The 12,100-nt window shown below is 42.7% G+C and overlaps 1 protein-coding gene across 1 annotated transcript; it reads right to left on the reverse strand.

Annotated features, from left to right (window-relative positions):
* Window positions 1-356: 356 nt before the first annotated feature.
* LOC135552758 (gastrula zinc finger protein XlCGF26.1-like) lies at window positions 357-6,126 on the reverse strand. The gene is made up of 4 exons (XM_064984583.1): window positions 5,815-6,126; window positions 2,628-2,892; window positions 2,418-2,500; window positions 357-2,154 (listed from the first exon to the last, which is right to left on the reverse strand). The coding sequence occupies exons 1-4, from the start codon at window positions 5,959-5,961 to the stop codon at window positions 745-747; spliced, it is 1,905 nt and encodes a 634-aa protein (XP_064840655.1). The 5' UTR covers window positions 5,962-6,126; the 3' UTR covers window positions 357-744.
* Window positions 6,127-12,100: the final 5,974 nt, after the last annotated feature.

The raw sequence follows: 12,100 nt of genomic DNA on the forward strand, positions 1-12,100 counted from the left end.
TGAGGGGCATTACTGCTGAGCATTCGTGAGTGAGCCTTGAGCCAACCTTTAGAGGTTGAACGTGATTAGCGCCATAGAGGGACAACCTGTAGACACCCGATAATTTGAATCCTAATCATTTCTCCGATGCAAAAATTAATAACCAACGTTTCGACTGCAAGCTGTCTTCATCAGGGTTTCAGACATGTTTTGCTCTACTGACAAGCCACACCCCTAAAAAAAAATTCAAAAATTATCCCTCAATAACCCTTCAATTTGCTCAATATTATGTTGCAGCTGTTAGAGGAACTATATGCACAGATTGCAAGAACAACAAGTAATGCTTCAAAATATACACACACACACACACAGAGGACTAATTTCAAGAGTTTTATTTACCATTGGCTCACAAATATGAGACAACAATAATAAAAGGTACACAAGACAAGAAAGGTTACAGACGTACATCCTTCTCAAATAAATTAGTCTCTGCTCCATTGAACAGCTACTGGACCACCAGCCAATCCAAGTCCTTCTACCCAACAAAGGCAACTGGTTATTCATTTTTCAAAATCAAAGTTGATTTCTAAAACAAGTCATGTTTAAAATTAAATACTTTGAATAGGGCTGTTTTGACAACCAATCTTATCAGTACACTTCATATGTCAAGTATGCCACTCACTGACCTAAAATGCATTTTTAATGCCGAGACAATTGTTCAAACCAAGTGTGGTCCATCGCAATAAGAGGCTATGCCTATTGGTTTTAGATATAGTAACACTTGTGATCTTTCAGATTCCTCAGGTAGGAAAAACTCTTCCCGCATTTGTCGCACATGTAAAGTTTCTCTCCTGTGTGGATTTGTTTGTGGGCTTTGAGGCTGTTGCCCTGGTTGAAGCTCCTCCCACAGAGGTCACAGCTAAAAGGCTTCTCTCCAGTGTGTATCCGCTGGTGTCTGTTGAGGTTCCCAGTGTTGCTGAAACATTTCCCACACGTTTCACAGCTGAAAGGTTTCTCCCCAGTATGGACTGCCTGGTGGGTTTTCAGGCTGCTGTGTTGAGTGAACATCCTTCCACACACGTCACAGGTGAACGGTCTCTCCCCAGTGTGAGTTTTCATGTGTATGTTCAGGTAGCTGACCGACTTGAAGCTCTTGTTGCATAGGCCACAGCTGTGCGGCTTCTCCATAGTGTGGAGTTGCTGGTGCGATTTGAGGTGAGTGAGAGAACTGAGACTACTACCGCACACTGAGCACATACAAGGCATCTCTGCTGTGTGAGTCTGAAGGTGTGTCTTGAGGGAGTTGACGCAAGCCAGGACTGTCCCGCACACCACACAGAGGAAGGCGTTCTCTCCTGCGTGGGTTCTTTGGTGCATTTTCAGAGCACTTCTTTGAATGAAACATTTCCCGCACGTCTCACAGGTAAATGGCCTCTCTCCTGTGTGGATCCGCTGGTGTCCTTTCAGAGTGTCTGCCTGGTTGAAGCTCTTCCCGCACGTATCGCAACGGAACGGTTTCTCACCGGTGTGTATACGCTGGTGCCTGTGGAGATTTCCCGGTATGCTGAAACTCTTCTTGCAGATCTCACACCTGTATTTCCTCTCTCCCGTGTGGACGATCTGGTGCATCTTGAGACCGTGGGCCCGGTTAAAGCTCTTGCCACATTCGTCACAGCGGAACGGTCTCAACCCTGCATGGAGTCTCTGGTGATTCTTGAGTAGCTGCTTTAGGGTGAAAGCTTTACCACACTCGCCACATGTGTGCGGTCTCTCTCCTGTGTGAAGCAGCTGGTGTGCATCCAAACTGCGTTTAAAGGAAAAACCTCTGCCACACTGCTGGCAGATAAAAGGTTTCTCCGCTGCTGCATGGATCGCCTGGTGAGCTTTCAGCTGGATCAGTTTGCTGAATGTCTTCCTGCAGTGCTTGCAGCTAAGGTGGTTCTCCTTTTTGGGCTTTGCCCGACGAGCCCCTGTGATCTTTGGCTTTCTCAAACACTTTGGCCCTGTGTCGCCACCTTTGTCCTTTGGGTCCGCTGTAGGGTTCTCTGGGTCACTCACCTCCTGGGCCTGGCTCTCTAAAAAATGACTTGGGTCTGATGTGCTGTTGTACAGGTACTCTTCCAACCCTTCTTCTTTGATAACAACTGACTCGATCGTGTCCTCCATGTTGGAGTGCTGAGATGGAGAGGGAAAGCAGTTTTAGACTCCGATCTATGTATAATGATATCATACAACAGAAATCACCACAAAGGGATGAAATGCTTCTTGTACTCACTTTAAATAATTAAATACAATTGGTACCAAATGGTGCATAATGACACTTGTGTGATATAGACAAGTAAATAGGTTATTACTTTCTGTACCCCCTAGTAATTCCAGACAGCTTTCCAAGAACTATACCTTTAACAGAATATTGTCAGTTACGCAAATAGACCTACCTCGTTTACAGTTGAGGGAAGTCTCCCTTTCCACAGGTGGAGGATGGGGGAGCGTTTCACTTCTGCATCACCAGCGCAAAAGCCTGAAAAAGATTGCAGTCAAAATCAAAAACGTTTGCATCGAATTCAAAAGCACTGATTTTAGTAACAGTGTGCAAAAGCAATCTAACACCAGATTGATGGCCAATCTGAAATAATGCCAAGTCTCACCTGGTTGTGTGCCTTTTAACTGGTGGATGACCTTGACTTCACTGCAGCAGCTATTGGCTGATGTGTTCTCTCGTCCTCCACTCCCTTCTAAAACAGTCCTCAGTTCGGTCTCAACCGCGTCTAGCCTCTTCTTCAAGTCCTCATTCTCAGTTTCACTCCGAGACACTTCCAGATGCAGAACAGAGGAGCACTCGTTGAATAGCTGGTAGATTTTGTCCACAGCCTCCTTAGCCAGTATCTCCATGAAAGAGGTCAACTGGGTCAACTGAGTGAAAAGAACAAAAGCAAGTTGAAGGCATACAGGTTATATTATTCACAGAACAAACTTCAGTTTACTAAACTAGCTAGCTCCCATTATAAAACGTAGCTGACATGTATTTCTGCCGATTATAATTCATTCAGACAAACATTCTAAGTGTAATTAATACATTTCATATACGCTATCACAAAAATGATCATTTGGTTGGGTTCATGAAGGTATTAGGTAACAGAACATGAAGATATTTTGTTTTCCAAATAACACAAAATAATTTATTGGTTTGTTACTGTAGGATAAATAAACGTAACGCAGTAATTCAAGTGTTCAATCAATTGTATTTGTGGAGAGCCTTTTGTTATAACTATGGAACAGAAAGCATGTGTGTTGGAACACATATAACACGTATAACAACATAAAAATACCCAAACCACCAAGACAAATGGTCAGCATCATACGTGGTCAAATTATGAAAACATCAGTAGTCTAAACATTAGAAGTGTCAGGTTTGCTTGATAGTGAAAATCACCACAAAAGAAAATGGCATTTTAATTAATATACTGTAAGTGTTGATATGATAGCAGGCAAAAATAGTCAGTTGTCGTCTGCTTGTGCTTACATGGTGTGCGTCTTCAAGCAATGGCATCAGTTAGAGCATGTCAAACAACGAAAGCTGGTGAGTTTGTTGCTGATGTTTTAGGGCCTGCTCTCTGTGATAACACTTTGTGCTGATAATTGGCCAGTAGCTCGTTCTATGCAAACGGTGCTGTCCCTTCTCTGAGCGCACACCATTCTCTCTTATTCAGAGGCTCAGAATAATCAGAGATGTCATCAGGATTCATTTCTTCCCTATCAGTCGTTCTCATTCAGATTTGGTAGCAAAGCTAATGCAGCATGTGCATCCATTTGTCTTGGTCTTCTTGCCATTGTAAAAGATGCACGGCCTCACTGACTGTGTACTAAGGCCAGAGTAGACTGATAGGACTGCTTGGATTCGGTGGACTGATTATAAATACAATAGATCAATAAAATAGCCCGCCCTGTTCTTAATTCACAAGTGGTGTTTACACAATTCCAGCATCCGAACAGTCTACCATATCACCGGAGAAAGCATCCAAGCGATTGAAAAAGCACCACTGTCTCAGTATTTGTAGCCCATGTATCTGATTCTGTCTGGCCAAAAAGAGTATGACATGCCATGCTCTATTTGTCAAGACAGCATCATATACATGGGCTACAAATACTGAGACAGAGGGGCACTGTTTCGCACGCTCTGATGATTTCTCTGAGATTGAGTCTTTCTTGGTCAAATAAATTATCAATATTTAAATATTTTTATTTGGATTGTTGCACTGTTGGAACTAGCAGCACAAGCATTTCGCTACACCAGCAAAAACATCTAATAATCTATTATTGAGAAGAGAATTGTATTGGATTCACTGTTTGTGTACCATGTCTATTAGAGGTCTCCTAGAGGTCTGAATCAAGAGTTTGAGATTAGAAAATGGATTACCTGAATGTTACTTTAGTCTTGCCTTACTGGTTACCCACTTGGTCATTTTGTCAATATATATTCTTCTCTGGAACCATTACATGCACCCATCTCATTATTTAAGATACACAAATGTTTTGGCACCCACCATGAGTCACTTCACTAAACACGTGTATGTGACCATTAAAATGTGATTTGATGTACGATCAGAACGCTGGCCCTGGGCTAAAGGATGGCACAGATTGTATTATATTGACCAGATACTATAGTGGCCGCTATATTATATTATATTATATATATATATATATTTTCACCTTTATTTAACCAGCTATGCTAGTTGAGAACAAGTTCTCATTTGCAACTGCGACCTGGCCAAGATAAAGCATAGCAGTTCAGTGTTGGACTAGTAACCGGAAGGTTGCAAGTTCAAACCCCCGAGCTGACAAGGTACAAATCTGTCGTTCTGCCTCTGAACAGGCAGTTAACCCACTGTTCCTAGGCCGTCATTGAAAATAAGAATTTGTTCTTAACTGACTTGCCTAGTTAAATAAAAGGTAAAAAAAAAAACGTATCATATCAGTAAACTTCTATTTGATCAAATAAGCCACACAGCAAATAAGTCATTCAATGTGCTTTTAACCAACTACGGTACTCATTGACCTCCATACAACGTTAAAAATGCCACCTGCTGAGATAAGATTTTGTGCCCAGTTACCCCGCTCGCTTCGCCTCTTCTTCGGGGACAAATAACCCCAGTCCACGGAAGCCAGTTTGGTGACGCTTTTGCCCCAGCAATAATCAACTAATCATGGTCTTCAGTTTAGAATGTAACCAGATATTTATCTCGTATTGATGGTTTAATTTTACCATCCAAACGAATGGTATGCAGCCGGCAATACACTGGTATCCCAGTGGACCGGTTCATACCTAAAACAGTTCATACAACTGCAAAGGCATGGGTTATAGATCTGTCTTTCTCATTGATCAGTCACGCTCCTTGAAAACAAGACTAACAAGCGGTAGATCTGTTCTGTGTGAGATATTTCTGTTTCCAGTGCTTAAGTTTTGTTTTTGCATCTTTTACTTTTGTACACCAGCTACAAACAATATTTTTGATTATGGAAAATATTTCACAGCGGTTAACACTATACTGTGTAGTCACAAACTGAAATTAGGCGAAGTATTAGAATTTTAGCAACCAGGAAATGGCGGAGCGATTTCTGCATAGTGCATCTTTAAATCAAAATGAAGCAAAACAAAACGAAATGGGGAGGGCTCTTTTTGAATGTATCCAATAGCAACTCTCGTTTGCGTTTTCCGTCTGGAGTAAACGGTTTCGGCGTAATGATTACGCCCCAGGGCGGAGGCTGCAACCTCGGTGAAATTAACTAGCGGACTGGTTTACAAAATGCCATACTTTACACAATCAGCAGATATACCTGTTCGTTTGGGGTTTCACTCGCGTTCTCTCCCGTTGTTGGCACTTCAGACGAGGCAGAACCCTCGAAAACTTTGCTAATTTCTGTAACAGTCGCGCTGACCATTATCTCCAAAATGGATCCAATCTGTCCTTGCAAAATTGACATTTTTGTCGAAATCACAACGCACTTACAAATCTTTGTAAATATGCGCTATTGGCCAAGTTGACCTAGCGCTATGTACCGTTAACTACAAAATAAGTATAGCTAGTGCTGTTAGCAGTGTTGTTGTCCGACTGACCTGAAACAACTCGAACGGCATACGTCACATGTTCTTCCGGGTCGAGGCGTGGGTTTTTAGTGGATACATTAGCCACAAAGTCAATGTGGCTATATCGTAAAAATGTATGAAAACAAACATTTGCTTCTTGGTCTTGATTTAAGGTTAGGGACAGATCAACATTTACTTGGCGGGATGAGCTGGTCCAACTCAAGGTGTCATAAAACATAATGCACCCCTCTTTCCTCATTTTGTATTTTAAAATAAATGGAACACCCTCCCCCCTCATAATTAACTCAAAATAATGTTTACGACTCAAAATAACAACAATTGTAGTGACCCTGTGTTTATAAACTGATATCGAATTTGCCACTTCAACATGCTTTAGTGGCACTGTCAATGCCATACAGGGCTAGGGGCCAGAAGACAGGGTTTTCCTGAACACAGAGGAGGTCACTCTTTCATTACTTCACAGTCAGAATCGGCTGCAGACAATGATCAGCTAGGGGAGGGGGGCATGGTTTGCGCTTTCAACACCACAGTAAAAGAGACTATGTAAATCTCGACAAACAGAAAATACATCCCTCCCTACCAAGTATTGAAGGCTTGGCAATCTCACTTTTTGTTGTTTTGTTACATGTCTCTTTCCATTCATCAATTGGCTGCTGCAGTTTGGATTGATTGATTTTTTTTGTCAGTTAAAATACATATACACAAACATTTTTAAAAGTGACCGGGATTTCAGAGTTTTCTTTAGGAAAATTTGGCACCGGACAACATCATTACTCACACATGCATTCCCCGTCACGCGCATGAGCGATTATTGGACTCAATCACCTCTGTCATTTCCTCCCCTATATCTGTTTGTTCCCCGCTTCAGCATTGATTGTCATATGTCCTTGTATACCCATGTGCTGATGCTGTTCCGATTAAATGTTTGACTCCCTGCTTCTCTACTCCAGCGTCTGTTCTTACAGTCTTACAGTGTCATTGTAGCAAAGTATTTATAAACTAAAAATCATATCTCTTAAGTTTCCTTTGTACAATAGGCAGGCCATAATTGATTTTGACCCAATAGACTTGGCATATTCCAACGTTCAAGGAGCTTTGCTTTGATTTGGTTATTTTGCCGAAAAACCTTTAGGCCTACACACATATACATATATATATATTGCCTAAACTTTTAGGCCTATATATATATATATATATATATATATATATATATATATGTAAGCATAAAGGTTTTTAGGGAAAATAACCAAAACAAAGCTCCTTGAAAGTTGGAATATGCCAGGTCTATTGGGCGAAAATCAAGTATGGCCAAAGGGGTGTTTAGCATCTCCAGTGGCTCCGCAAGCGGGTATTCTCCGGTGCTAGCCTGCTCTCCAGGCACCATAGCATGAGCCTTAAGCCACAGACTCTGGCCAAACTGGTGTTTCTAAAAAGGAATTCAAAGTCACTGTAGACTGAGCCTAATTGATAGACTATAATGATTTAATACAACAAAATGTTGTTTACATGTTGAGCGCTTAACCTCTACCAGCCTAGTGTGTCGCACTGGCAAATGCTTCACAATGTATTTCTTTATAGGCTATAGCGTCTGCTATACAGATATAGATGTACAGACAGAGGCTAATTCATACATTTTCGATCAGAATATGTTTTATAAAGATAAGCATTATAATGTTAGATTATAGGAGTAATTATGGTAGGTCTGAAACAGTCTTCCTCACCCCAAATTCAACTGTCGGAGTCAGTGCCGGGTTGCACTACCTTCATATCTTCACCTGCAGTAGCTAAAGCTTAATAATAGCCATATCATACCAAACCTTCATAAACGCCATTGTTTAGTTAAGTGATAATGCCAGAGAAGCCGGTGTTTGGAGGATATATTGGCAGAGGTGTTATTAGGTCCGAAACGAAGTCCAGGGACAGCAAACCGTATCCTTCAAACATCAGCTTCGAGGGCATTATTACTTTTATACAACGGGTTTCCAACATATTCAAATAATGATTTACATATTTATTCAAAATGTTATTTTGATACATTTATGCATACTATTCCATCATTCCACAACATATAGTCGCGACACTAATCTAGGGTTGCTAGAGACGCGACGCAGTCTTTCTGTTCTGTATCTATGGACGCGACCCAGTCTTTTTGCTCTATATCTATGGTCAGTCGTTCATTCTAAATGTTACATTGCCATACTGTCTGGCAACGTTCTTATCCCTTGCTTGCTAGCTAGCCAACTACGGCTAACTTACAGCCATGTCAAACAGTGCAGTCAGAATAACAGCAAAGTAGCTTCATTTGCTTAAACTGTTATCTAGTGACATTTATCTGGATGAACAACAATGAGGCGCGATTTCGGCATAGAAAATGTGTTCACTCGTCACGACACTGTTGTTCCGAAAAGCTAACCAACAACACAGCTACAGTAACACAATCACTTCAAACTGAAGCTGGAAAAACTGTAAATCATATGTTTCATTTAACCTTTATTCAATTGTCATTTTTTTGTATATATCCATCAAAATGATGCCAGCTGACTCACGATTTCGACTGGCTGACAAAGCCTGCCTGCCTGCCTCGTTCCGACACGTTACTATTGTCACACCCTGATCAGTTTCACCTGTCCTCGTTATTGTCTCCATCCCCTCCAGGTGTCGCTTGTTTTACCCAGTTTATTTATCCCTGTGTTGCCTGTCTCTCTGTCCTAGTTTCGTCTTGCATGTTTCCAAGTCAACCAGCGGTTTTCCGTTCGCCGGCTTTTTGCAGTCTCCTTTTTCTCGTCCTCCCGGTTTTGACCCTTGCCTGTTTTCCGGACTTTGTACCCGCCTGCCTGACCATTCTTCCTGCCTTGACAAAGAGCCTGTCTGCCACTGTACCTCCTGGACTCTGATCTGGTTTTGACCTTTTTGTCTGTCCACGACCATTCTCTTGCCTACCCCTTTGGATTATTAAACATTGTAAGACTCCAACCATCTGGGTCTCCCGTGTCTGCATCTGGGTCTTGCCTTGATAATTATGGGACAGCAGGAGAATGCATTGTCAACATCTGCAGGCATTGTCAACATCTGCAGGACCTAAGGACAAATACAGTACATTCAGAAATTATTCAGACCCGTTGACTTTTTCCAAGTTCCTCATCAATCTACACACAATACCCCATAATGACAAAGCGAAACCAGGTTTTAGACATTTTGGCAAAATGTATTTAAAAAACTTTTTTATTTATTTTTATTTAGATCCTTTGCTATGTGGCTCGAAATTGAGCTCAGGTGCATCCTGTTTCCATTGATCATCCTTGAAATGTTTATACAAGTTGAGTAGAGTCCACCTGTGATAAATTCAATTGATTGGACATGATTTGGAAAGGCACAACCCTGTCTATATAAGGTCCCACCGTTGACATGTCAGAGCAAAAACCAAGCCTTGACCTCGAAGGAATTGTCCTGAGCAATCGGGGGAGAAGGGCCTTGGTCAAGGAAGTGATCAAGAACCCGATGGTCACTCTGACAGCGCTCCAGAGTTCCTCTGTGGAGATGGGAGAACCTTCCAGCATCATGCAGTGGGGATGTTTTTTCAGTGGCAGGGACTGGGAGACAAGTCAGGATTGAGGAAAGATGAACGGTGCAAAGTACAGAGAGATCCTTGATGAAAACCTGCTCTAGAGCACTCAAGACCTCAGACTGGGGCAAAGGTTGACCTTCCAATAGGACAACAGCCCTAAGCACACAGCCAAGACAACACAGGAGTGGCTTCAGGACAAGTCTCTGAATGTCCTTGAGTGGCCCAGCCAGAGCCCGGACAAGAATGAGAGAAACTCCCCAAATACTAGTGTGCCAAGCTTGTAGCATCATATCCAATACTCAAGGCTGTAATTGCTGCCAAAGATGCTTTAACAAAGTACTGAGTAAAGGGTCTGAATAATTATGAAATTAGATTTTTTTTTTCCCAAAGGTGTCACCATAAATTCCAGTTTATTCTTCAGGGATTCATTTTAATTTTGTAGAATTGTAGTACACTCTGTGAATAACCTACACTGCTCAAAAAAATAAAGGGAACACTAAAATAACACATCCAAGATCTGAATGAATGAAATATTCGTATTAAATACTTTTTTCTTTACATAGTTGAATGTGCAGACAACAAAATCACACAAAAATTATCAATGGAAATCAAATTTATCAACCCATGGAGGTCTGGATTTGGAGTCACACTCAAACTGAAAGTGGAAATCCACACTACAGGCTGATCCAACTTTGATGTAATGTCCTTAAAACAAGTCAAAAGGAGGCTCAGTAGTGTGTGTGTTCTCCACGTGCCTGTATGACCTCCCTACAACTCCTGGGCATGCTCCTGATGAGGTTGCGGATGGTCTCCTGAGGGATCTCCTCCCAGACCTGGACTAAAGCATCCGCCAACTCCTGGACAGTCTGTGGTGCAACGTGGCGTTGGTGGATGGAGCGAGACATGATGTCCCAGATGTGCTCAATTGGATTCAGGTCTGGGGAATGGGCGGGCCAGTCCATAGCATCAATGCCTTCCTCTTGCAGGAACTGCTGACACACTCCAGCCACATGAGGACTAGCATTGTCTTGCATTAGGAGGAACCCAGTGCCAACCGCACCAGCATATGGTCTCACAAGGGGTCTGAGGATCTCGGTACCTAATGGCAGTCAGGCTACCTCTGGCAAGCACATGGAGGGCTGTGCGGCCCCCCAAAGAAATGCCACCCCACACCATGACTGACCTACCGCCAAACTGGTCATGCTGGAGGATGTTGCAGGCAGCAGAACGTTCTCCACGTTGTATCCAGACTGTCACGTCTGTCACGTGTTCAGTGTGAACCTGCTTTCATCTGTGAAGAGCACAGGGCGCCAGTGGTGAATTTGCCAATTTTGGTGTTCTGTGGCAAATGCCAAACATCCTGCACGGTGTTGGGCTGTAAGCACAACCCCTACCTGTGGACGTCGGCCCTCATACCACCCTCATGGAGTCTGTTTCTGACCGTTTGAGCAGACACATGCACATTTGTGGCCTGCTGGAGATCATTTTGCAGGACTCTGGCAGTGCTCCTCCTGCTCCTCCTTGCACAAAGGCGGAGGTAGCGGTCCTGCTGCTGGGTTGTTGCCCTCCTACGGCCTCCTCCACGTCTCCTGATGTACTGGCCTGTCTCCTGGTAGCTCCTCCATGCTCTGGACACTACGCTGACAGACACAGCAAACCTTCTTGCAACAGCTCGCATTGATGTGTCATCCTGGATGAGCTGCACTACCTGAGCCACTTGTGTGGATTGTAGACACCGTCTCATGCTACCACTAGAGTGAAAGCACCACCAGCATTCAAAAGTGACCAAAACATCAGCCAGGAAGCATAGGAACTGAGAAGTGGTCTGTGGTCACCACCTGCATAACCACTCCTTTATTGGGGGTGTCTTGCTAATTGCCTATAATTTCCACCTGTTGTCTATTCCATTTGCACAACAGCATGTGAAATTTATTGTTAATCGGTGTTGCTTCCTAAGTGGACAGTTTGATTTCACAGAAGTGTGATTGACTTGGAGTTACATTGTGTTGTTTAAGTGTTCCCTTTATTTTTTGAGCAGTGTATATAACTTTCAAATGTCTTCCTTCATAAACAGGTGCATGGTGGAGATGGAAAGAAAACCGTGGCTAAGCAATATGAGGCTACCTAATATCACAACCCCATCATGACCCCCATCTCCCAGTTTATCCTAAAAAAATGAAACTCCATCGCCCACCGTTTGATCCTAATAAACAACACCCCAACTACCACAGTTTGATGTTTAGTGTGTTTTCTGAGGGGTGACATCAACTAGGGGCATTTAGTAAAGCAGTAGTTCCAAAACCTGTTTGGGCAGTTGGCCATCATACCATTGTCTTCCTGAAGTTAGGACTGGGTCAATGCATTTTACCAACTGAGAGCATCGGAACATCAAGATGTTGGGCTATTGAACAGCTAGATATCTTGGAAGTAATAGGCTACATTAGGTGCTG

Source organism: Oncorhynchus masou, chromosome 13, assembly GCF_036934945.1.
Source record: "Oncorhynchus masou masou isolate Uvic2021 chromosome 13, UVic_Omas_1.1, whole genome shotgun sequence".
Taxonomy (NCBI): Eukaryota; Metazoa; Chordata; class Actinopteri; order Salmoniformes; family Salmonidae; genus Oncorhynchus; species Oncorhynchus masou.